This window comes from Physella acuta, unplaced genomic scaffold, assembly GCF_028476545.2.
Source record: "Physella acuta isolate Inbredline_101_S28 unplaced genomic scaffold, ASM2847654v3 ptg000800l, whole genome shotgun sequence".
In the NCBI taxonomy this organism is placed as follows: domain Eukaryota; kingdom Metazoa; phylum Mollusca; class Gastropoda; family Physidae; genus Physella; species Physella acuta.
The window spans coordinates 45,103-72,672 of NW_026732318.1; the positions used below are offsets into that span (position 1 = coordinate 45,103).

Here is a 27,570-nt window from a genome sequence, read left to right on the forward strand (position 1 = left end):
TCATAGTGTCACCCCCCTATCAAAAGGCTTGTTATATATATATATATGTATATATATATATATATATATATATATATATATATATATATATATATATATATATATATATATATATATATATATATATATATATATATATATTATCATGGAAAATAATTTTTCTGACTTGAATTGTTTTACTCTCCCTCACCATTCCGGTTGACTTAAAGGAGATGCTGAGGGCAGATTTAAAAAAAATTGAATTGATAAAATATTTCTAAACTGTTTTTCAACATTGTTACATAAATAACAAAGTTTATGCATTAAGTTGATAGATACATTTTATTACAATATCTATAACAGTTTTAAGAAAGTACGATATCGTTATCGAACTGAATATAATATGTGGTGAAGTTGTTTGGAATAATGCAATGACACACAGACATATTATCAGCGTTATTTGTATGTTCTTGACGTCCTTTAATCGTTTTGTTTGTGTAGACACGTTCTGCATGCTCTTGAAATTTAACTGGCATCGATACTGTAGAGATCAGTATCATATTAGTGGGGATAACGACTGCAGATATCCCGACGATACCGAATTCTCCGTAGTACAGAAATGGAACCGTTCTTTTAAATTTTCCGGCAAACACCCAGACGACGGTTCACATAAAAGATCTGAGCACATAAATTAGCGCTGAAAAAAACGTAAACACCGATTACTTTTCTCGAAATGTTTAAAGCATGCATATTAGGCCTTTATTTACATGACAATAGCTACACAATATTTGAACCAAGTTTTTATTTTATGGACTGCTGCAACGATTAAGATGAGTGGTCTAGATTACCTGTATTTATACATGATAAATAATCATAATGCCGCACCTTAAAGTATAGTTACGCATCTTTTTAACCCATGTGAAGTTAATTCTTACCATGTAAAGACAAATTCCCTGTGATCTAATACCCTGTGTAAAAACCATCTGTGCTCAAATCTGCGACCACGACAAAGCACCTAGGTCAGAGCCCTGATTGTCAAGGCACAATTAATGGCAAAAGCGCCGCTTACAACAACAGAGTACATAATATATTAATTTAGAGAAATAGTATTTTTACGTTTAAAAAAATAACAAATGAAAACATTACTTACAACAAAATATTTTGTTATAAGATTTACGAAATTTTGGACTGAATGTAACATATATAAAAAAATTTATGGATGCATTAAGTTGATAGATACATTTTACTACAATATCTATAACAGTTAAAACGTTGTAAGAAAGTACGTTATTGTTATTGAATTGAACATAAAAGGTTGTGAAGTTGGTTGGGATCAAGACTAATACAATGACACACAAACATATTGTCAGTGTTATTTTTATGTTCTTGACGTCCTTTATTCGTTTTGGTTGTGTAGAAATGTTCTTGATACTCTTGGCTGAAGCTTTAAGTTTAACAAGTATCGATACTGTGGAGATCAGTATCACACCAGTAGGGATAATGATTGAAAATGTCCCGACGATCCCAGTGTTGTATATGTTGTACTCGTAAAGACGATACTTTAGGAAGTCTCCATAGTCCAGTATTGGAATCGTTCTGTTAAATTTTCGTACGAACACCCAGACCACGGTATACATAAAAGATCTGGGCACATACATTAGCCCTGAGAAAATGTAAACACCGACTACTATACACTTAATACGAAACGTTGTAAGTAATCTCGAGGCGGCAAAAGGAAACACCACAGCTATCATCCTCTCTACAGCTATTACAGTAGCCATTTGTACACTCATACACACAGCATACTGATTCCATCCGAAAAAGTACGAAAAGAAATATGAGTTCACATAGTAAAATACAATCATATCCAATCTGCGGCTTATATCAACTAATTGATACCAAAACTGTGTTAGTGAAAATAAAAGATCTGCAGCTGCCAAGCCTGTTAAAATAACGTTGGTTGTATCATTGTATCCAATGTAAACGAGAATGACAATGGTAAGGCTATTCCCTAGTACACCAAACAAACACAAACATGGGATAATAAAACAGTTAAATATAACGTCGATGTACAAGAAGACCTCATCAGAACCATCCCGCCTTGACTTTGTTACTGCTATTGTATTGTTCATGTTCTCCATTTTTTGTTTTGCTAACTATAAGCTGAACTGAAAAGTTATGTGAACAATTATTTAAACATGATTTGTTTTATTAAAAAAAATTAGTAGGGGTCTTCTATAGACATACAGATCATATAAAAAAAAATCCCAAACATAAGGTTCCAATCGGAGATGGGTGAGCTAATGGGCATATTACAGTCAAAGGTCCGAACCGAGATCTGAACTCAAAACCTTCATGTTTTTTAATCGAGCAGAAACAAAACTGATTGTTGTTTAAAGAAAAATATTTAATTAGATCTAGAATAGATTACATTTTTTTTTCTTTTTACAATTAATTGTTTATGGGGAAATTTTAGGAAATTGTAAATTATTTTTATACTTGTTTTTTCTTAGGTTGTGTACAAATAACTGAACACTGAACGATCTGTTAAAAAAAAGTCAGTGCAATAAAAAGTGGTGAGCTTATAACTAGTATTGTCTTCATCAAGGTTAGAATAAAAGCCTAACAAGAACAATGTCTTTAAATGGCGTGTTAGAAACTTGATACATTTGCATTTAAGTGGATGGAAAAAATGTGCTGTTTATATTATGACTCATACTTAAATGACAGGAAAGGAAAAGTAATTATAGAATGCAGATGAAACTAGGTAGTAATTTCAGAGTAGAAAGCCAAATTGATGTTTATCATAACCCAGTTATTACAAAAACCAAAAGCTCAAAAATTTATGGCTTTTGTTTTTTTTTATAATAACTGGGTTATTTTAGTTATTTTACGTACGTGACAATTAGGTTACCTATAATTTAATTGATTCCATGTTAATATAAGATTACCGCCCAAATGTTTCTAATTATTAGTATGAAAGACACTGAATAAACCTACATAACCTTTTCACGATTATTTCTACACAGTAGAAAAATGAAAATGATATCGGGGATAGCCATGTTATTATATGAAAAAATTGTCAATCAGAATCCTGGTAACTTATACGTTTATTTGCTTATCAGTTCCTAGTCTAGTACTTTATTAAAGGGTCACTTATTTTCGTTGCCTATAGGGCGCGTTGATTGTGTATATATGGCATGTGTTTTGACGAACTTACACTGTATGTTTTATATTATGACTGAGTAGGCACTACTGACTGTCGAGATGGTACGTGGTGTGATATATTTCTTGAAATGTTAATCCTTTCATAGGATGTCGAGCAAAAAAAAAAAGAAAAAAAAAGTGGTCGGACGAATATGTACAATATGATTTCACATGTAGAACGCAGTGGCGTAGCTAGGATTTTCGGGCCCCTATGAAAAATTATGAATGGGCCCCTTCGTCAGCCGTTAGGCTACAAGTAAGTTAAACATGTGCAGCGGAGAAATCGATTGTGTGTTTCAGTGTTTCTTCCAGACTTTTTTTCCGGGGGGGGGGGGGCATTGTTAAAAGTTAAAAGTAAATGTTTTAAGTATATATTTTCTATATAAATTCCATCTCGTTGGTGGGGGGGGGGGGCGATAGACTCTCTCCCGAAGTGATCAGAGTTTCTTCCAGGCATCTCTTCGGGGGGGGGGGGGGGGGGGGGGGCGGGGGGGCTAAGCCCCCCCCCCCCCCCCCGAAAAAATTCTACCGCCCCTAACGAATTAAAATTTATATAATTTATATAGAAAATATATACTTTTAACAGTGTCCGCCCCCCTCCCCCCGAAGAAAGTCTACCGCCCCCCGAACATTTCAAGTGCCCCCCCCCCCAGAGAAAAAAGTCTGGAAGAAACACTTGAAGTGATGCGTGGAAGAAACACTGCTACTAACTAGGGAGGAGGTGAGTTACACAATCAGTAAACGCTCAGGTGGACCCGATCTTGTGACCACTAACTAAACACAATTTTAAAAAATTGTATCATGATTTATATAGATTTGATTTCTTTTTCAAGCTTTTAAGTTTGCAAAATGTTTAATGAGCTTCTTTATCTGGCCAAGTTAATGAACCAAATACAATTTGTTTTATAACATGATCATAATATACAAAGAATCAGATTTTAAAATCCCATCATAGACAACAAAATCTTCTTCTCAATCTCCCTGGAATGTTAATGAATTTTTATACGGAACTGGCGTACCCGTCCGCATTTCTGCGACCTAGTCGTGCATTTTAGGGAGACAGAAGAGAGATGCAGGTTTCTGTATGGGGGGAGGGTAGGGAGTTTCTCACTCAGGTTTTTAGCGATACGTGTGAATGAACGGGTGTTGGGTGTCGTATCTCACACAAAAGTCAAAGTTGAAATTTATTTATAGGTTGATTCTCTGAATGGCTTGCCAGAACTGTGGCAGTGCCTGTGGTCTTATTAATACGGGTTGGTCCCTTATCCAAGACACCCCTCACCCCACACTCAGCGACTGTGATGTTATTAATATGGGGTGGACGGACAGTGAACCCTGTTTGACGCCGCCCCTCCCCCACATTCAGCGTCTGTGGTGTAATAATTTCGGCGTACGCCCTGTTCGACACCAGCCCTCCCCCACTTTCAGCGTCTGTGGTGTTTTTAATACGAGAGGACCATGTTCGACGCCAGCCTTCCCTCACACTGAATGCCTCTGCCTGTACACTAAGAAAGGACTTGGGGCCTTTTTAAAATTTTAAATCATTTCTACAGTAGAAAAATACTTGATTTCAATTTTCTTTTTAAAATTGTTTATATAAAATAAATATTAAAATTTTAATGTAAAAAGTTCAACTTTTTTAAAGAAGGAAAAGAGCCCCTAAGTGCTTACTCTAGCTTTACGGTAGCTACGCCACTGGTAGAACGGAACTTGATGGTAGTCAGCGTCCTAACTGCATGATTTGCAATGCCAATTTTTACAATGCTAGTCTAGCACACGGCAAAACGAAGAGAAAACTTCCTTCCGCGGCATGGAGATCTAAAATACTAGAACACAAGGCTCGCTGAATTATGGTGAATGCGCGCCTTTCTGAACTGGCGTCTGAAAGGCAACAGCAGAAGTCACACAAAGTAAGCAGTATATATTCAATATTGTGTTTTTGTTTTTGTGTGAAAATGGTTTTGTTCTTTGAACACAGTGATGTTGATGCAGCTCACCATACTGTTAGGGTAATCGCATCAGGTTATTTGTCTTCCCTTCTGTTATTGAATATAGCAATCTATCTAGTGATTTAATTTTTTTAACAAACAAACAAACAAACAAACAAACAAACAAACAAACAAACAAACAAACAAACAAACAAACAAACAAACAAACAAACAAACAAACAAACAAACAAACAAACAAACAAACAAACAAACAAACAAACAAACAAACAAACAAACAAACAAACAAACAAACAAACAAACAAACAAACAAACAAACAAACAAACAAACAAACAAACAAACAAACAAACAAACAAACAAACAAACAAACAAACAAACAAAACAACAAACAAACAAACAAAAAAATAAACAAACAAAACAACAAACAAACAAACAAACAGGCAGACAGACAGACAGACAAACAGACAGACAAACAGACAGACAGACAAACAAACAAACAAACAAACAAACAAACAAACAAACATACAATCAAACAAAGGATGAATCGTTGCATGAAGTTAGATGAACACGTGTTTTTTCCCGGCCTCTCATCAACTAAACTGGTGCACTAATGGCTCAGCAGCTACTTATGGTAATTCCATTTAGCTCATTTAACTCGATCAGATTGTGTCTTTTTAAAAAAATTGTAATTAAAACAGTAATTAGTTTGAACCATCACTCGATAGTAAGAGTGACATTTATCTGTTTTCACATCTGGCTAATTAACTAAAGAGAATGAAGCAGTGTATTTGTTTAAAATATTTGCATATGATATTGTGCCTATGAAACTAATTTTTGTGACTTTTTGGCATAAAAAAATGATAAAATAAAATAAAATAAAAATTATAAATAAAAATAAAATAAAAGAATTATAAATAAACCGGGAGTGATCTCCCCTAAACTTTCTTGAATATTCTTATATAACACTACGGGGATGACAACTCGGGATATAGACCTGATTTTTATTCCATTTTTAATTACTTAACTTTTAAAATATAATAGAATCTCGAGGAAAAAAAAGTTCGCACCAAGCGAAGGCCAAACAATATGTGTATAATAGTGCGGAATATTATTACTACTTTATAAATTCACATGCGTTTTTTGAGAAATCGGAAATAGCGTAAATTACTACTTCCGTTCAACGGAAATTACTCAAAATTTAAAAGAAGGCACAGAATTAGATTTTTTACTTATATGTGAAATTTCGTTTATCTATCTGAAATAGAAATCAAGTTATAGGCTTTTGAAAAATCAAAAGTAGATTAAGTTTCACTTCCGTTTACCGGAAATCGCTGAATTGTTGATACACAACTACAGATTTTATATAATACTTGTATATGAAATGTCATCAACCTAGCTGTAACGGTACTCAAGTTATCGTGTTTACAGACACACATACAGACACACAGACATACGGACAGAATGGCAAAGCCCAGTTTTTCCGACTCGATTACGCATAGAACTCTGAAATTTTGATAAATCTGCATTTATTATTTTTGCTTATTAAAATATGTCCCCTATACTCCGTGTATGTTGAAGTACTGAGGTGTAAAACGATGAAAACTGTCAAAATTTCATGTGATTTTTGTGCAAGATGACTATACTTATTCCTCTATACTCTGTATACGAGAAAGTAAAAAAGGAATAAAAAGGAATGGGGTAGATGTAGAAGTTTGGACGATCAGAACGAAAGTTGTTTTTTTTTTCATCTTTTACCTTATCTCACTTATTTTCCTAAACTCGGGCAATGCCGGGTAAATGCAGCTTTATAACACACAAGTCATGGTCCTTTACAGATAGGTTATTCACAGAGGTCAGTGCAGGGCCTGGACGGGACAGCTAGTTGTTAAATTTAAAAAATTTGAATGCACTGAAAATAAAATGAAACAACCTTGATCTATTTAATAAAAAGCTTTGAATGCAAAAATATGTTAATTTATCTAATGAGCGACCAACGCAAAAAAAAAAAAACCCATTATTCTGCCGATTTGAGTAACACCAATGCGTGTCTAAAATGTTAATTTATGTTGACTCCAGTAATTTTATTTAAATTAAAAAAGCAAATTAGGAGACAGCTTTACATTAAAAAAACAATAACTGACCGCTTCAGGTGATTAAGATAAGAGCATAAAGGATCCTATGAGCTTGGCTTGTGGATCTCAACTTTCCCGGCGCAGTGAAAATACTCTAACTTTGTGTTTGGTAAGTTTTTGTAATTGCGGATGATAGTTGTTGTCTGTGGTAGGTATCCAGTACTTGTCTCTGGTAAGTATCCAGTACTTGTCTCTATTAGGTATTCAGTACTTGTCTCAAGTAGGTATCCAGTACTTGTCTCTAGTAGGTATCCTGTACTTTGAAGTGGTAGGTATCCAGTACTTGTCTCTAGTAGGTATCCAGTACTTGTCTCTAGTAGGTATTCAGTACTTGTCTCAAGTAGGTATCCAGTACTTGTCTCTAGCAGGTATCCAGTACTTTTCTATGGTAGGTATCCAGTACTTGTATGTGGTAGCTATCCAGTACTTGTCTGTGATATGTATCCAGTACTCTTTTGTGATTGTCTTTGTTATGTCTCTATTACTTGTTTGTGCTTGTCTTTGTTATGCCTCTATTACTTGTTTGTGCTTGTCTTTGTTATGTCTCTATTACTTGTTTGTGATTGTCTGTGGTTTGTATCCTTTAGTTATGTGTTAGACATCAGTAGTATGTATGTGATCACAATCAGTAAGCTTAAATAACTGTAAGCTTTTCAATCATCTTTTTATACTTATTAATTTGTAACTACTAGTTTGTTAATTATCTATTTAGATCGAATAACCTGCCTTTAAGAGAATGTCTTCCAAGATGTGGCAGACCAGACTATTTTCCGTGATCGTGTCTTGTTCTGCCATGCTGTACCTGACAACGGCAGACTATGGCATTACAGTGCTCCACACTAACGACGTTCACGCAAGGATTGAAGAAAGCGACAAGTCCGCTATATACACATTATTTTTTTTTACTATTTACACATTTTTATGATTATCTGTTCAACATGTTTGCACTTGCTTTTTTGGTTTTATTTAATCTTTTCACGTTTCATTCTTTGTCAAATATTGACTTAGGTTTTTCCTTTCCTATTATATACAACTTTTTTTCCTCTTCGTACCAATTATACAGCTACTTATGTTTTATCTTGCTCAAAATATACTTCTCCATCCCCCCCCCCCCTTTCACTGCTAACTACATTCTCCTTTATGTGTAGGTCCAATAGCGTAGCGAGGGGGGGCGGGAGGAGGGGGAGGGGGGACATATGTCCCCGGGCGCCGACCTTAGGGGGCGCCAAAATGGGTTGGAAAAATAAATTGAAAGGTTGAGGGGGATGCAAATCGAAAGTTTGAGGGGGGGGGGGTGTAAATCGAAATCTCGAGAGGGGGTGCAAATCGAAATCTCGAGGGGCGAGGGGGGGGGGGTACAAATCGAAAGTTTGAGGGGGGGGGGGTTCAGATCGAAATCTCGAGGGGGGTGCAAATCGAAAAGTTTGTCCCCGGGCGCCGGGAAGGGTCGCTATGCCTCTGTGTCGGGTAGGTCTACACACTTTTTGTCTTTTTCCCTCTCAGTTTACTTAATTTATATTTTCTCCAACATTTGATTGAACAATTACCTTGTCCTTTCCTCGCTGTAAAGCGAGATGAGACTAACCTGATATTATTTCACTACGCTCCTCCACATCTAACCGTTTCTGTTACATGGCGACCAGTGTCTATACTTTTAGTTACATTTATAACGTTTTTATACGTTGTATTTGTTAAATTGAAATTCTCTTTTTTACAATCCTCCCGTACTACACGTTTGGGTATCAATGGTGCATAGTACACCAAATAAACCGGGAGTGAACTCCCCTAAACTTTTTCGAATATTTTTATATAACACTACGGGGGATGGCAACTCGGGATATAGACATTATTGTTAATCCATTTTCAATTACTTAAACTTTTAAAAATAGAATAGAATCGCGTAGAAAAAAGAATTGCGCACGATGTGAACGCCAAACAAAAATGTGTATATTAGTGCGGAATAATATTGGTACTTTATAAATTCACATGCGTCATTTAAAGAATTCGGAAATACCCTAAGTTACTACTTCCGGTCAACGGAAATTACTCAAAATTTGACAGAAGGAAGAGAATTAGATTTTTTACTTATATATGTAAAATTTCATTTATCTATCCGAAATAGTACTCAAGGTATAGGATTTAGAAAAATTGAAAGTAGACAAAAATTATTTTCCGGTTATCGTAAATCGCTGAAAAGTTGATACAGATCTACAAATTTGATATAATAATTATATATGAAATTTCATCAACCTAGCTGTAACGGTACTCACGTTATCCTGTTTACACACACACAAACAGGCGTACGGACAAGATTGCAAAACTTTGTTTTTCCGACTCAGGGTGATGTAAATTTCGATATTTTTGTTTTGTTTTGCACAATTACAATACTTTCTCTATACTTCATATACGAGATAGTAAAAAATAGTTATGAAAAATTAAAGTTGGAGCTTGAAACACTTTGTGAGGATGATTTTTATAGACCCTACTCTAAGAAAAAAAGTATCAAATAAATCCATGGTCATTTTAACTTTTAAATAACTATAAAGAACACTACACATCAAAGCGAAGCGATACATTTACAGCATAGTCGCACGATAACAATTAATTGATTTTTTTAAATTACATTTTATTGCTGAATTAAATGAAGTATTATTTTCTAAGGAACGGAGCCCCCTGCACGGATGCTTTGAGATCCGCCGGTAAATGTTTTGGTGGGGTAGCCAGGATACGTACCATGGTAAGAAAACAATGAATCAATACAATACAAAAAATTTCTTAATAAATTCTGCTGCCTGCATGCGGTAACCACAGATACTTTAGTCTCCATTGTTGGGTGTCTTAATACTAGTTAGAAAAATATATCAAATTAAAATTGAAATGGTATTTACAAAGAGACGCATCATATTACTTATTGTATAAAATAAAAACTATTAATATACAATATCATAAAAGCTCGAATAATATAATAAACCGATGTTAAAACATGTCTTTCATCAATAACCGCATGCAATGTCACCGGTTTTTACAACAACAATTCGTCAGACGTTTTTAAAAAAGACGAGATCCTGTCTCTACAATGACAAAAAATGATATAAGTGACCATTCACACAATAACCAAAACTAACAAAACGTCTTGATTTTCAACAAAGTTCCATTTAATTTTAATTTAACATAATTAAAAATTCTGCAGAAGGTCTCATTTGCTCCAAAAGTCCCGCACATATAAGGCTGGTAAGTAGGTCCCCAACCAGTTCTATGCAGGTTTTATTGAGCTTTAGAACTAGTTGGTGACCTACGTACCAGCCCTATTGGCACGTAAGTCAGAACCTGCCTCCCCCCTTCCCCTACTTTTACCCCTAGATGTGTGCCATAAGTTACAGAACACGCCATAATGATGCGCCAATAACCGAAATACAGAACACCACATTTGATGGGAATCAGGGTACAAGTCAGTAGAACGTCATTGAATCCACCCAGCGCTGATGGGTACCTGACTCACGTTAGGGAAAGTAAAAGCGGCTAGGCGTAGTGCTAACCACATTATCCCTTTCTGTCGAGGTCACAGAAACAGGTGAACTCTACTTCACTTGCCCCAGGAACCGTCAGGTTCGAAAAGGTAACTTTTTGTTTTAACATTTGTTGTATCAGGTGAACCGGAAGAGGGCGGAGCACCAAAACACTATCCTGCTTGACGCCGGCGACCAGTTCCAGGGCACTCTCTGGTTCTATCAGTTTGGTGGCCTGGTCAGTGCCGAATTCATGAACCTTATTGGCTACAACGCTATGGTAAGGATTATAGGTATAGATTTAGGAGAATATTTTCGCTTTCACATCAAATGTGGCGGATTTAGGAGGTTAGTTTTCAGCTATATCACTGTTTTTTGGAAAATCCGCTTTAATTGTTTTAAAATTTGATTAAAATGTTAAGTTAAGAAAAAGCAAAAAGAAACACTGAAATTGGCTTTGTAATGTAACTGTTAAAGTAAATAATGAAATGTTTCTTAATTTTTATTTAGGAGACTTTGAATAATAATGTACATATATCTAAAGTTTAATAAACAGGGAGTGATCTCCCCTAAACTTCTCGAATATTCTAATATAACACTACGTGGGATGTCAACTCGGAATATAGACATGATTTTTGTTTACTTAAACTTTTAAAAATAGAATAAAATCTAGTAGAAAAAAAAATTGCGCACCAAGCGAGCACCAAAATAGTAATAGTGCGCAATATTATTAGTACTTTATAAATTTACATGCGTTTTTTGAGAAATCGGAAATAGCGTAAATTAGTACTTCCGGTCAACGGAAATTACTCAAAATTTGATAGAAGGTAGAGAATTAGATCTTTTACTTACATGTGAAATTTCATTTATCTATCTGAATTAGTACTCAAGTTATAGGCTTTTGAAAAATTCAAAGTAGAAAAAGTACCACTTCCGGTTATCGGAAATCGCTCAAAAGTTGATACGGATCTACGATTTTGATATAATACTTATATATGAAATTTCATCAACCTAGCTGTAACGGTACTTAAGTAATCGTGTTTACACACAGACAGACACACCGACACACAGACACACACACACACACAGACATACCGACAAGATTGCAAAATTATGTTTTTCCGTATCAGTGAGGTGTAAAACGTCGAGATTTGTAAAATTCTCGATTTTTTTTTGCACGATTACAATACTTTCTCTATACTACGTATATACGAGAAAGTAAAAATGATATATTATAAAAGCTGAAATTCTGGATATTTAAAAAAATTAAACTTCATAGATTCAGTCTCATAATTAATTGATATTCATTTCAAGAGCAACTACTATAATTAGTTTTCTTCATCAACCTATCTAATCCTTTCAAGCTCTTAACTATGACCTATATATATATATATATATATATATATATATATATATATATATTTATATATATATATATATATATATATATATACATATATATATATATATATATATATATATATATATATATATATATATATATATATATATATATATATATTTGTGTGTGTGTGGATGGGTATGCTTGTATTTTCGTGCCAACTTCTTTCTTTCCAATAGAATCTGGACAAGACTACTAACATGTACATTGTATGATGTCATTTATCTAAATGCTATAATACTCGATGGCAATATTACCCTTTCAATACCAGTAGCCTTAAAGTATTTTTAATCAGACCATTACCCAAAACAGTGTACTTGATTTGATACTAGACTGTGGTTTGCGACAAGTGCAAATTAGACTGGCCCAGTGTTTAAGGATATACCTCTGTAACAACCTCAAATGAAGTATGTAGTTGGATTTGGAATTTGGTACAACAAAGCTGTAAAAAGTAACACTCTTCGGCTTGTATCGTGATCATAAGTCACAAGTGACGTGGTATCACTTTGTCATCTATACCTAGACAAGTCCTTGACAGAATCATGCTCGAAAGATAAGGGAATTTTAGACACTGACTTAGCAATGATGTTTAAAATAAATAAATGTCCTGCTTTGATAAATATTGCAAAAGTAGGAAATGTTATAATGAAAAAACTACAATTGCGACTTTAGTAAAATCTAAATAAAAACGATTTTTGAAAAAAAAACCATATCCATAGGAATTTTTGAGGATCATAATCTGAAGTTGCTGACGAATGCTGTTTAATTATGAATCAAGAGAATGTGTTAGGGATATTAAAAATATCATACATGTTTTAGGCTGTTGGAAATCACGAGTTTGACAAAGGAGTTACCGGCCTAGCACCGTTTGTCAAAAATTTAAACTTCCCCCTCCTGTCCAGCAACATGCAGCTCGAGAACACGCCAGAGTTACGGGACCTGATCAAGAGGTCGACTGTGGTGACTGTTGGAGGGGAGAGAATCGGCGTCATTGGTTACACAACACACGAGACAGCCTTTTTGTCAGATCCAGGTGGGTTAGGTGTTACCGTGGGTTAAGGTGGGTCAGGTGTTACCGTGGGTTAAGGTGGGTCAGGTGTTAGCGTGGGTTAAGTGGGGGGGGGGGGGGTCAGGTATTACCGTGGGTTAAGGTGGGTCAGGTGTTAGCGTGGGTTAAGTGGGGGGGGGGGGGGTCAGGTATTACCGTGGGTTAAGGTGGGTCAGGTGTTACCGTGGGTTAAGGTGGGTCATATATATATATATATATATATATATATATATATATATATATATATATATATATATATATATATATATATATATATATATATGATTATTTATATTATTTTTGATTATTTGTTTGGACATGCAGGCACGGTATCCTTTATTGACGAGGCGAAGGGCATCCAGGCGGAAGTTGACCGATTGGTCGGTCAAGGGGTCAACAAGATAATTGCTGTCGGTCATTCTGGTTACTCGTACGACGTGGACCTGGCTCGTCACTTGACCAATGTGGACGTCGTTGTGGGCGGCCACACGAACTCATTCCTCTTTAACGGTAATCTCCCCTGTAGAAGTCTATCGGAGACTGATATTTCATAACGACAGTGTTACCCCGTTTGAATAGTTGTTTTTTTATATGTCCATCTCTGTAATGATTCTTTTATATGTTATAACTAATAACTTAAATTTTTTTGGATTATTACATTTCTGTTTAAATTTTGAATAAAGTCTAAAATTGTTTATCTTAATGTAACTTATGGATAATTCTCTAGAACAGTGGTTAGAGATACCGAACCCCATCAGTTTCATATACGGATTCACCGTACTCTTTTTAATAGTTATATCATCCACACTGACTAAATCTGATCGTGAATCATATGAGTCAGGTCTGTCTCTTAACTTCCACTGACCCCTCAGACGAACTCACCGAACCCCTGGGGTTCGCTCAAACTGGGGTTCGATATTATACTGTTCTAGCCAAATTAAGATTCAAAAACAACAACTATAACTACGACGACAAATGCTAAGCGACAGACGTTTATTTAAACCTAGCAATACGAGATATGAATTAATTTAAACGTTGTTACATCCCCAACATCAAGCGAGTTGTTTCCCTCTACCATAGGTGTTACGCCGAGTGAGTGGGTTGAGTCACTTGATTCGGTTCAATACCATTTAATTCAGTTTCACTACCATGTAGAGAGATTACAACCTTAAGCAACTATTAGCCTATTTCACATTCAGACGACTAGATGACGCTCATAGATAAGACGAACGCAATAACTCCTTCTTCCTATTCTTTATTCTGGTATCTACATACATATCACTAGAATCTATCACCCAACTCGAGTTATAGGCTACCAGTTAGCACACGTCCTTTCACACCGACGATCAAGATAAGACTAACTCACACACAAACTCATAGCAACTAAGTTGCTACACAAATACCTCACTATCTTTCAAAACCGCCTCATCCTTCTTATGTGTTCAATATACACTTTTCCCACCTACATTCACTGTGCTAATCTCTACCTGAAACATGCATCATAACAATAGGAACTAATCCATCGAGCGAGTTGTTTATTTTTACCATAGGAACTAACCCATCGAGCGAGTTGTTTATTTTTACCATAGGAACTAGCCCATCAAGCGAGTTGTTTATTTTTACCATAGGAACTAACCCATCGAGCGAGTTGTTTATTTTTACCATAGGAACTAACCCATCGAGCGAGTTGTTTATTTTTACCATAGGAACTAACCCATCGAGCGAGTTGTTTATTTTTACCATAGGAACTAGCCCATCAAGCGAGTTGTTTATTTTTACCATAGGAACTAACCCATCGAGCGAGTTGTTTATTTTTACCATAGGAACTAACCCATCGAGCGAGTTGTTTATTTTTACCATAGGAACTAACCCATCGAGCGAGTTGTTTATTTTTACCATAGGAACTAACCCATCGAGCGAGTTGTTTATTTTTACCATAGGAACTAACCCATCGAGCGAGTTGTTTATTTTTACCATAGGAACTAACCCATCGAGCGAGTTGTTTATTTTTACCATAGGAACTAGCCCATCAAGCGAACACATCGAGGGCAACTACCCTACCGTCGTAAGCTCACCCAGCGGGGATACAGTCCTCGTCGTTCAGGACTACGCCTTTGGTAAATACCTGGGTGAGCTGAACGTCGTATTTGATGACGCTGGGAAGGTCAAGTCGTGGACTGGGAACCCAGTTCTGCTGGACAAGAGCGTGGAGCAAGGTCAGGCTTGTCTCGTGCATTGAATCCTTTAAAATTTCTTAGACTTTTCACTACAGTTTTATACAGTGGTTTTTTTTTTTAACACCTTAAGCAGACCAGTGGCGTAGCCTAGAGTTGGTCATGGGAGGGGTTCAAATATTTTACCATATATATAAAATCATATATATATATATATATATATATATATATATATATATATATATATATATATATATATATATTTATATATACGGGTGTGAGTCCATGGGAGGGGTTATAACCCCCCCCCCCCCCCACCTTGCCTACGCCACTGAAGCAGACTGAATAACAGAAAATAAAAGACGTATAAAAACGTTTATAGTAGTAAGCTTTTATTTGCACTGAATGTAAGAACATAATAAAATCATTTTTGCTAAGAATAATAACATTGCTTGTTAAAATACGTAATACATTTAAAAAACTAACAGTGCTTTAACAAGGGCAAGCCAATTTTTTTTTCTAATTTTAGAGCATTAAAAAGCTTATTCTTATAAAAGTTTTATTTATTATTATTCTGCTATTTAGTAATTTTGAATTTTAACCCTTAAAATAATTCAGCGATTAAGTTTATAAAAACAATCAGTACTTTTACGAATAAAATGTTTGCTTTAAAACCCGATAAGTTGCTGACGATCATTACATACACGAAATTATCTGCTCCTCATTTACATCCGTTCGGTCCCTGTAGGATATTTACTAGTACACAGAGTTTCTTCCAGGCATCTCTTCGAAACGAAATGAAATTTTTATAGAAAATATATACTTTTAACAGTGCCCCCCCCCCCCCCAAGAGAGTCTAACCCCCCCCCCCCCCAACGAAATGGAATTTTTAAAGAAAATAATTTTAACAGTGTCCGCCTCCCCCCCCCCCCCCGAAATTTTCAAGTGCCCGCTCCCCGGAGAAAAAAGTCTGAAAGAAACACTGCTAGTACACAGCTCTAACAGGTCAAGACCAGTGACCTATGATTTCGTTTCACACCGGGAACCAACTAAAAAAAGACATTGTCAATAAAGAAATAGGTTCAAATTTACCAGGTCAAAATCTGATAAGTAAAGAACTAGATCAAAACTCTACAGAAAACTCTGCCGATAACTTACCAGGTAAAAAAACACCCAGATAACTTAATAGATTAAGGACTGAAAAATAAATTACTAGAGTCATTCCAAAGTAAAAGCGGCTGGGCTAAGTACAGACGTTAATATAAGCAACCGTTGTTCATTTTTCCTTCAACAGAGAAAGAAGCGGCCTCTATAGTTGCTAAGTACCTGCCACAAATCGACGCACTGAAGCAGTCGGAGATCGGGGAGACCTATGTCAGTTTAATGGCTGATAGAGTTCTCTGTAGGACTAGAGAGTGTAATCTAGGTGAAGTATTTTTAGGTGCCCAGAAAGATGCGCGGTGGAAAACTGCGGAACGGGAAAATGCGCTACGGAAAAAGGCGCAACGGAAAACTGCGCACACTAAAATGCGCAAGGGATGTTTTTCTTTAAATCGTTTATTTATAGACGTTAACAAACAATGAATAAATGCACTTTAAAGCAGAGTAAAACATTTTTCTACAAAATATGGCACAATCAAAGTGTATTAGTATTGTGTGTTTGTATATACGCATTTTTATGTTTGTTTAGTTTTCGGTTGGGCATTTTTTCGATTGCGCATTTTCTGGGAACCATTATTTTAATTCTATTTTGACTTTTGAATTACTCCTCGCTGACAGGGTCCTGTGTAAAATTGTGTAAAATTGGTGATGTCTTCTGACAGTGTCATACTGAACTATTGTGTCAGTCCGAGTTTGTCTGTCCAATAGAATCTCCGTATCTCTCCAACTATGTCCTCGTGTCTATAATATCCGTCTTAATGAGTCTCTGTCTCTCCAACTGTGTCCTCATGTCTCTCGTGTCCATCTAAATGAGTCTCTGTCTCTCCGTGTCCTCATGTCTCTCGTGTCCGTCTAAATGAGTCTCTGTCTCTCCAACTGTGTCCTCAAAATGAAAATGTACCTTGATTATGTTGCGCATTTGAAATAAAGTTACACCATAAGTGTAGGTGTTAAAATCTATAACTGATACCAATATAACCTTATAAACATTATGCGATGATTACCGGGTGACAACTATGCCTACAAGCCCATATTTACCTGACAAAAGTGTATCTGACATCGATCTTACATGCAGGTAATTTAATCACTGATGCCATTGTCTATTACAATCTACGGCCTACAAACACATCGTGGTCTGAAGTTGGGATGGCCATTGTCAACGCTGGAAGCTTCAGGGCGTCTATAGCCATTGGTCAGTCAGTTGAAATATTAGTTTTATATCTATAGCCATTGGTCAGTCAGTTGAAATATTAGTTTTATATCTATAGCCATTGGTCAGTCTGTTGAAATATTAGTTTTATATCTATAGCCATTGGTCAGTCAGTTGAAATATTAGTTTTATATCTATAGCCATTGGTCAGTCAGTTGAAATATTAGTTTTATATCTATAGCCATTGGTCAGTCAGTTCAAATATTAGTTTTATATTTATTGTCATTGGTCAGTCAGTTCAAATATTAGTTTTATATTTATAGGCATTGGTCAGTCAGTTCAAATATAAGTTTAATATTTATAGCCATTGGTCAGTCAGTTCAAATATAAGTTTTATATCTATAGCCATTGGTCAGTCTGTTCAAATAAACGTTTATAGCTATAGCTGTTGGACAGTCATTTCAAATATTCGTTTTTATCCATTAACTTTGGTTAGTTGTTTAAAACATTTTTATATTCATCACTATTGTTTCGTTAATCAAAACATTCATCAATATCTATAAACATTGATCTGTCAGTTCAGACATTATTTTATATTCATCAACATTTTTTCGGTTAATCAAAACACTCATTAATATCTATCAATATTGGTTAATCAGTGTAAAAACATTAATATTTTCCATCTTTTAACATTGGTCCCTTGTGATTGTCCACAGGAAAGATATCCACAGAGAACATAATATTTCTTCAGCCTTTCCGAAACGAGGTCGACATGATCCAGGTGACTGGTCGAACAATTCTGGACATCTTTGAGTACTGCGCGAGCAAATGGACGGACAAACTGGACGACGCTTTCGGTGGTTTCCTGCAAGTATCAGGTAAAAACCTGGTTCTGTAAATATCAGGTGAGATAAACCTGTTTTATGCACGTCTAAGGTAAAATAAATCTGTTTCTTGGAAATTTCAGGTAAAATAAATATTTTTTTAAAAATAAGTCCTCGATAAAATAAACCTGTTTACAGTAAGTCTCAGATAAAAGAGATATTGTGAGTTAAGAAAAAGGTTTGTAATAGAGCTTGTAAGTAGATCACCAAATTCTCGTATTTTACAAACCAAATGTGAAATGTGTTTTTGAAATCGGTAAAAAAAAAGTTTCTTCCGCTATTGTTATGTTATTTAAAAGCATTAACAATGATAATGATAGACTACATGATGAAGGCTAGGTTAAACAAAAATATAGTGTACGTTAAATTATGAAACCTTAACAAATTGTCCTAAATCTAAATACAATAACAATATAAATAAAGGATTGTGGTTCTTAATTTGATTCTATTATTTGTAAAATTTTTAGAATTGTTGCAATTTGGGCACTTTTGGCATTATAATAACTCAAAGCGAGGTCTAGAAACAAATACACGTTGTGGTTTTTTTTTGTTTTGTTTATCAATGGGAATCATGTTCACAACAATTAATTTAGTTTTAAAAAATGTATATCTCTGCCCGGCTATCGATATTTCGAAATTTTAACGAGAGAGTCCGAGACTTACAAGCCCTATAAGTAATTGAGAACCGCTGATCCAAAACTGGAATATGTCTTCTACCAGGCATGCAGGTGACGTACAATCTGGTCAAGCCTGTTGGTCAGCGTGTACACGAGGTACTGGTTGTGTGTACTGAGTGTGCCGTACCAAGACTGGAACCGCTAGTTCTAGACCGGAAGTACAACATTCTCTCCAGCGCGTATCTCATCAATGGAGGAGACGGTTTCAGCATGATACCTCAGGGCATCATCAATAGGTTGCCGTTAGGTAAGTGGGCAGAATACTAGGGCAACATCAACATGTTGCCGTTAGGTAAGTTGGTGGGCAGGATACTAGGGCAACATCAAAATGTTGCCGTTAGGTAAGTTGGTAGGCAAGATACTAGGGCAACATCAAAATGTTGCCGTTAGGTAATTGGGCAGGATACTAGGGCAACATCAAAATGTTGCCGTTAGGTAAGTTGGTAGGCAAGATACTAGGGCAACATCAAAATGTTGCCGTTAGGTAATTGGGCAGGATACTAGGGCAACATCAAAATGTTGCCGTTAGGTAAGTTGGTGGGTAGAATACTAGGTTATTATCAATATGTTGTTGTTAGGTAAGGTGTTGGGCAGGATACTAGGACATCATCAATATATTGTTTTTAGTTAAGTTGGTGGGCATGACACACTAGGTTATCATTAATATATTATTGTTAGGTAAGTTGGTGGGCAGGATACTAGGGCATCATCAATATATTGTTGTTAGGTAAGTTGGTGGGCAGAATACTAGGACATCATCAATATATTGTTGTTAGGTTAGTTGGTGGGCATGACAAACTGGGTTATCATTAATAGCCCTTCTCAGTTGGGTTTATTTGCATAATGCAATACGGCATCATTTAAAACGTCTAGGAAAGCAAAGGCGACTTGTGATTTGTCTAACACAATTCTCAATGAAGCAGCGATAACCTAAACCTACCACCGTTTATACTCGCTATCTTGACAATAATTATATTATATTATATATACACTGTTGTGGTTAATTTGTTATTAAAATGTCATCCATTACAATATTTTCTCTGACAACAATTTACAGCATGTAATAATAAAAAAATTGATTGAGTCTCCAGTGTTATATTCAAACATCGTTTTTTCTACAACTCAGGTCAACTTGACACTGATATTCTGTTAGCCTACGTTAAGAAGTTCAGCCCTATAACGACCGGTCTTGAAGGAAGAATCCGCCATCTTGCTGAAGTTGTTGATGCTAAATACTGCCCAGGGCAATAATCCATATCTAAACGATGACAAAAAGTTTAAGAAAATAAAGTGGATGTAACAAGAGCTTTGATTTTTTTGTCGCTTTAATATATTTAAAGAATACCAGTGACCTTCGCCTTTCTTTATAGTTATTTAAACAGTTAGGCAGTATTAGATATTTAATCGTGTAGAGAGGATGGAAGAAAGCTGTGTTACTGAAATAGAAATATTAAAAGAAAGTGATATTTCAACGCCAAAGGTAGAGAAAGGTACAGAACATAGTCCAAGTAGAGACAGAGCAAAGGGATCCGAACCTACCAATCCACGCGGCACCAAATCGCCTCGCCTTCCATGCATTAAGTCAGATGGTTACACGTAGAGCTGAAATAGAGCTGATTGGCAGAAGTGATTACACGTATGACTTAATGCATGGAAGGCGAGTAGATTTTATTGCCGCGTGGATTGGTAGGTTTGGATCCCTTTGGGTTTGACTGCTCTGTCTCTACTTGGACTATTTTCTGAACCTTTGTCTGCTCATGGCGTGGAAATATCACATTCTGTTTATATAGTTATTTAATGAAAATGATTTACTTTTAACTGTTTAGTGTATTATTATATAAAAGAGTATTAATAATACGCTGTTTATTAAGTTTTTAAATGAACACAAACTATATGTACACACTAGCGCGAAAATTAGTAATTAAAATAAGAAAATGTTACTAATTCATTAGAAGTTAATTACACATCCAATTAAGTAAAATTTGATGTCACAATGAGATGTCATCGGATCTTGACCCACATGCCAAGTTTCAAATAAATTGACTCGTTAGGAATGGTCGAAATTTCACTTGCCATCTTTGAAATTACATGACGGACGAAGCATTAAGCACGACAGAGAGACAGGGGAAGCAAGTTACATAAAAACTTGTAAAAAGGGAAAGTTTATTTATAATAGAAAAAAGTATGTTGCTATTTTTCTCTAAAACAGATCTACATCCTTATCTTTTACAATAAAAATATATCGTGACTCTTGGATTTAAAGTGAAAAGAGGTGCCCAAGTTATTGAATTAAAGCTTGTCTTATTGTAATGATTTTATAATATTCTAATTTTATTAAAATTGATAACAAATACATGTAATATAAGCAGACAACAATTCGCTGACGAAGAAATACATTTAATATCAAATAACAATCAGAAAATTGTATGAAAAGGTTTAAAATCAGTGTATGTTTATACATTAAAGTGTTGTGAATACGCAGTAGATTGTGGCTGATTATTTTTTTATATATCTAATTTAAGATATGCTAAAACTGTATCTGTCAAATGCTTCATTGTTAGAGTTATAAATTTGTTCTTTATCAAGTTTGTTTCACAGTTCTAAAGTAGAAAGCTAATTTGCTATAAAATTAATGCAAGCAATAGTGAATGTCAAACCAGAATTTTAGTGATTACAAGTAATTACGTGGACTTAATATTTATAAATGGAGCTTCATAAATTGTTTTTATATTTTTAAAAAAGTGTAAGATTTTATGTAGTTTAAGGATACATTAAAACATTAATATTCATTTTACTTGAACGATTTAGTCTATCAACGGTTGTCGGGCTGTAATAAAAACCAGTGTTTTCATCTGTTGAACGATAATTAGAAATTTAGAACCACTATGGTGACCTAGAATAGTTTATAAAAAGACGGTTGATGTTACATTTCTTGTTTAAATCTTTCGTTTACTTAAAGACGATTCAACACATTTCAACATGAAGGTTCTAATTGTTTGTTTGCTTGCTGTTACGTTTGGTGAGTCAATGGTTGTAGGTTGTTTTGTTCACAGTTATAGCTGTGGAGGATATTTATATCTGTAGCTTTGAGTAATATTAACAGCTGTGGGTTATGTTAACAGCTGTAGAAGTAATGGTATTGACAGATGTAGCTGTGGGTTATGTTTACAGCTGCAGCTTTGGGTGATGTTCACAGCTGTAGTCGTGGGTGATGCGTTACAAATGTAAATGTTAGTAATGTTTACAGTGGTAGATGTGTCTGATAATTTTAACATTAGATGTGGGGGGTGTCTCTAGCTGTAACTGTGGGAGATGGTTACTTTTATAGGCGTGGTCAAATGGTCAAGCTTACGACTGCTAACCAGAAAGTCTCGAGTTCGGGTCCCTATTGTCGAGTCCACAGGACGTCCTTTAGTCCACATACCTCTGATGGGTTTTTGGATTACGACAAAGCGTGACCAAACGATCCCTATGTATGTCGAGTTCTTAAAACAGATAAAGTCTACCATTCTGCCCCGTGTGTAATAGACATGGACGGTAAAAGATAATGATATGGTTTAATTTTGTAGCTGTGACTTTTGAAATCTGTAGCAGTTGGTGATGTTCACATCTTTAAATGTTATATAGTTTACTGCTTACTGATGTATTTTTAAACACACAGATTTTTACTGCAGTATTTACGAATACACAAATGATGAATTGTCAAAAGGTTGCGCAACATTACATTTCAGGCTAGAGATAAAAATTCTCAAGTTCTTTATTAATTCTAAGTAATTTTAAAAATATACCAGCACATGTAGGCCTAATTGTTTTTTTCATTATTTGATTTGTTATGTTGTCCTGACAAAATAAAACATTTTGACCTATTTTTATCATCCGCTGTTGAATTGGCTGTTAGATTAGCCTCCCTCTACATTGTTATTGATTTCCAATGCTATTTTCGTATCAAGACGAGTTAACTCGTGACACACGGTAAAGGGGTTAAGAAAATGATTATATGTATTAGCTTTGAGTCGAAGCATTGGAAATTGAATTTTCATTTCATTAAATCAAGTTTCAAACTTAGGAATAATCGCGAATTAGCTTGAAAAAATTTTGGGTTAATAATATTTATAAAACTCAAAAAGCTCGACAAATGGAATAAATACAGTACTTTTCTTTTGTCAATAAATATAGTTATACTTCGTCTTACTTGTGATCTAGCTATTATAGATTGTAACACTTTCTGATGTGCAACGATGGTGTAAATTCTCATTATAAGAGTAAGAGTAATTTACACACTTTTTTAATAAAAACATAGTTTTGCATGTTAAAATATATAAATATATAAATTTATTAAATGAAACAAATGTATCCCTATATATTATGAACTAAACGACACAAAAGTAAAATTCACTTACGAATCTGGCGGTCCATGGGATAAAGTAAAGCTCACTTGTTTTTGGGATCTGGCATTTAATGGAATGTGTGGTCAGGATTATGACCAGCGTCTTAACATTCATCAGTACTGAGTGTACTAAGAAAAATCCTACAAAATGGAACCTGATATCCAAACAAGATATATTCGGGGTAGAAGTCGAGTGGTCTAACGTCCTTATACACAATACTAAAGCTGAAGCCTTTGTTATTATACAAAAATAACCCTTGAACAATTGAATCAATGTATATAATTCTCTACGTGGACACCACCACGACGCAAACCGACTATCTAATTCTCCTCCCGCCCCCTGCCTCGCTCTCCAGGAATAAAACAACTAAATAGAGGCGTATGCTACGCCGCGGGTCGGTTTGTAATTTTTTAACCACGCTGTTTACATAAATAATTCAACCAAAATTAAAGCGTGGTTTGATAGGATTTGTTAATTTCATTTTTATTTTGTTTTGACCAGTTTCGTCAGCTGTGGTTAACCAGGACAAGAGAAGACAAATTTTTGGCATTTGTGCTGAGATGTGTGGTGCCGGTTGTCCCCCTGGAACTGTCTGCGAGTCTAACGGATGTGGACACACCTGCCAGCCAATCACAAGTTAGTTAAAATCGTTTTTGTGATATTGTTTTTATTTTTTAAATTCTGAATCCGTAACTAAAACACAATTTTTTACTTGACTCTATTATGGAATGATCTGCCGCTTATATAACAACTTAACAATCTGTTTTTATTTCCTTGCAGCTGCTGTCAAAAGAAAACGTTGTGTGATTATTCATTTATGTTTTGACAATTGTCCGTTCGGCTTTTCTACAGCACCGGACGCATGTCCATGCACTTGTAACGATACACCTCCTTTTAATATTTTGATTGGTTAAGAACTTCCAGTGACAAATACAGTGTGTTTGTCACTAACACTTCTACTGTTGTCATATCGTCCGTGCGTTGAACTTGTCACGACCTTTATTAAAGTAACGTAAATAAAGTTGTCCACAGTTCAATAAAGCCAGTGGCCATACAAAATACAATTACTGTTTTATGTGTGGATGCACATAAGATTAAAACAGTGGTTCGTAACCTGTTTGGTGGCACCAAACTCCACCAGTTTCATAGGCGCATTCAACGAACCCTTTTAATAGTTTTATAATCAGCACTGACAAAATCCAATCGTGAATCATGTGAGCCTGGGTGTATCTTGACCTCCGCCGAACACATGAGACTGACTCGCCGATCGAACCCAGGTTAAGATCCGCTAGACTCAACAAAATATCTTTTTTTTTCCTGTATGACACAGCGTGGGTATTGGGTTGAGCTGGAGGGATAGGTTTGTTTCCCAGTGGGAGTGAGTAGGGGTAGAAAAAAGCAAGGCAGTCGGTGAGTACTTGACCACGGTGGTTCATAGAGTGGAGGAGGCTTGGTGTGTGCTGAAGGGGTACTTGACTCACTCAATCCTCTTATTACGTAACTCTATCGCTAATAAATATTACGTAACTCCCGAATTCTTTTGGGCTGGTCTTAGACTGAACAAATTATACGAAACTAATAAAAGAGTACCAGAAACAAAAACTCTTCATAGGCTCGAATCTATTGTCTAGGGATAAATATGAAATTTAAAGACTTTCTGCAACTAATAAATCTTTTAATCAATCTAAAACCTTCTAAAATATAAACAAGTCTAAATAATAAAATACTATGTACTAAAATATACAATGATGAAAAAACCCAACTTACAAACGCAGGAATAACACACTGAAACTACTAACACTGGCTAAGGTACCTAAGTTATTGCCAAAACCTACACGTTATTAAAATAAGACACAGACAAATATTGAATACACTGGAACTTAGAGATAATCTAGAAAATACAACATGGCGACGTGGCTCTCTCTCTGTGCTGGTGTCTCGTGGGCGCCTACTTTATATACCACTCTGAAATTATGGGATGTTGACCTCATTTTCAACCACCATTGAGGGATGGAGCCAAATCACGAGCCACACGAACTCAGTTGTGAATACTATCATCTGAGTCTGGTGGAAAATTTCTTTAGTTTGAACAACAGACAGCTTAAGGCTATTTAAATATTAATAAAATTAACAATAAATAAAAAGAAGATCTAAGTAGGTCACACTCTTTACTCCTTGTGAAGCATAATGACTCAGTCAAAACTTTAATTTTGTTCGGTCGCCGGCTGTTAATTTTGAAACCTCCAAAGACAACCCTGCTGTCTTCAGATCTTCAAGAAGACTCCGCCTCCAGGTCTGTCTTGGGCGTCCTCCCTTTCGCTTTCCCTGGGGGTTCCACTCCAGCGCCTTGCGGATCAAATTAAAGTGAGCCTTTCGCAGTGTGTGTCCCACCCGGCGCCACTTTCTCCTTCCTCATTACACTGTCAATGGCTCTTGTATTGCTTTTCTCCAAAGTTATATATTCGACACCTTGCACTACCAATTCAATTTCAATATCTCTCTAAGACATTTCTTCATTAAGGTCTGTATCTTCTTTGTGCTTGCTCGGAGACTCTTCATAACATAAACTGGCTTGACATTTTAATTTAGAAGCCTACTTTGTGTTGTGTTGTTGATGATATTATTTTTCCACACGGGTCGCAGAACTGTAAAAGCTGGAAAGGTAACAGGGGGTGTAAAGGTGTGGCATTATGAACGTGGAGGACAGCGAGTAGCTGACCTTGCGATTGTGGATTGTGGATTTATGTGACGTCAAGATGATGGTGTTGATGTAACTTAAGGTTATGGAGAGTGGCAGGCCTTGAAATTATGGATTTGCGTAACGGAAAGATGGTTTTGTGGATGTAACTTCAGGTTATATAAAAATGGCGACCTCATGGTGCAGGGGTTTTAACTCAGAGTTTTTTTGCACAGGATAGAGATGTTGAAGCTCATACAATGAAGTTTTCCTGAAGGTATCTATGTATACATTTCTTAAATAGATACAACTAGAATACTCGTTTAAATAAAGTAACACAATCTCTCAGTAACAAATCCACACGATGAAACCTCTAATGACAGGAAAGAATTTCCAGTAAACATCTGTAGCAAAAAGTAGTTAGCCGCCCATAGACCAAGACGTCAAAACAGGCAAGAGGAGATGGATTGGACAGACGGCTAGGGAACATAATAAAGCAGGCATTACACTAAAAAAAATTCCCAGGTGAAACAAGCGAGTTGGCAGATCAAATAAATCTTGAAAAAAGGACTATAGCAAACCAAGTAAGGAAAGCTGGTTTTATATGTGTCCAACGGAAGGTACTCGTCTAGAATCATCATTTAGACATTAATTGGAATGTTAATTTCAATATTACAACGTTTTCTGCTGGAATCATGATGAAGAACTGTGCGGAGTGGGGTGTGGCTTTTGTGTCTGTGTGGAGTGGTGTTGTTTACGAATGTAGAGATGTAGGGTTTGTTAGTGTAGAGTAATAGGCGTTTTGTGGGGGTTGAATGGTGTGTGTGAAGTGGTAGGGATTATGTGCGGTGAGAGGTATTGTTTGTGTGGGAAGTAGAGCCTTCATAATTTTATGGGTAAGCTTAAAGACTCGCATGAGCTGGTAGTAAAACAATTGGTGCCCAAACGATCTTGCAACCTTATAGCGAAGATTTGGTAAAAACTGGGTTAAAAACGAGGTCCCTTTATGGATGACAGAAATGACACAAATATATTATGGTAAAAATTTTTTTTCGATAATCAATATGTGGATTTAAACAGTTATTACATTTGTAAAAACATGAATCAATTAGCCCAAACGAAACACTAAACGAGAACTATTTTAATTTTCATACATATCTGCTTATAGTTCCAGAATACCAATTGCAGTAAACATTAATTAACTATATAAGAAAAATACCACTAAATAGACAATTAAC

The 27,570-nt window shown here is 35.6% G+C and overlaps 2 protein-coding genes across 5 annotated transcripts in view; both read left to right on the forward strand.

Annotated features, from left to right (window-relative positions):
- LOC131951119 (uncharacterized) overlaps window positions 1-27,570 on the forward strand; it is a 158,436-nt gene that overhangs the window by 4,132 nt on the left and 126,734 nt on the right. Inside the window, exons 1-3 of one of the 4 annotated variants that reach the window (XM_059313406.1) lie at window positions 22,184-22,286; window positions 24,157-24,291; window positions 24,436-24,719. The exons of 1 other annotated variant lie outside the window; for it this stretch is intronic. In XM_059313406.1, coding sequence (XP_059169389.1) covers window positions 22,247-22,286; window positions 24,157-24,291; window positions 24,436-24,569 — 309 coding nt within the window. In that variant the 5' untranslated portion in view covers window positions 22,184-22,246 and the 3' untranslated portion in view covers window positions 24,570-24,719. Of the gene's footprint in view, window positions 1-22,183; window positions 22,287-24,156; window positions 24,292-24,435; window positions 24,720-27,570 lie in introns of those variants that run through there. 2 more of the 4 variants (XM_059313409.1, XM_059313405.1) reach the window with 2 other exon arrangements.
- Window positions 7,327-20,552, forward strand: LOC131951117 (snake venom 5'-nucleotidase). The gene is made up of 12 exons (XM_059313403.1): window positions 7,327-7,374; window positions 7,978-8,141; window positions 9,927-10,002; window positions 10,914-11,051; window positions 12,993-13,206; window positions 13,546-13,731; window positions 15,240-15,437; window positions 16,690-16,821; window positions 17,632-17,748; window positions 18,423-18,584; window positions 19,311-19,514; window positions 20,394-20,552. Exons 2-12 carry the CDS (start codon window positions 8,002-8,004, stop codon window positions 20,516-20,518), a joined length of 1,692 nt encoding a protein of 563 aa, XP_059169386.1. The 5' UTR covers window positions 7,327-7,374; window positions 7,978-8,001; the 3' UTR covers window positions 20,519-20,552.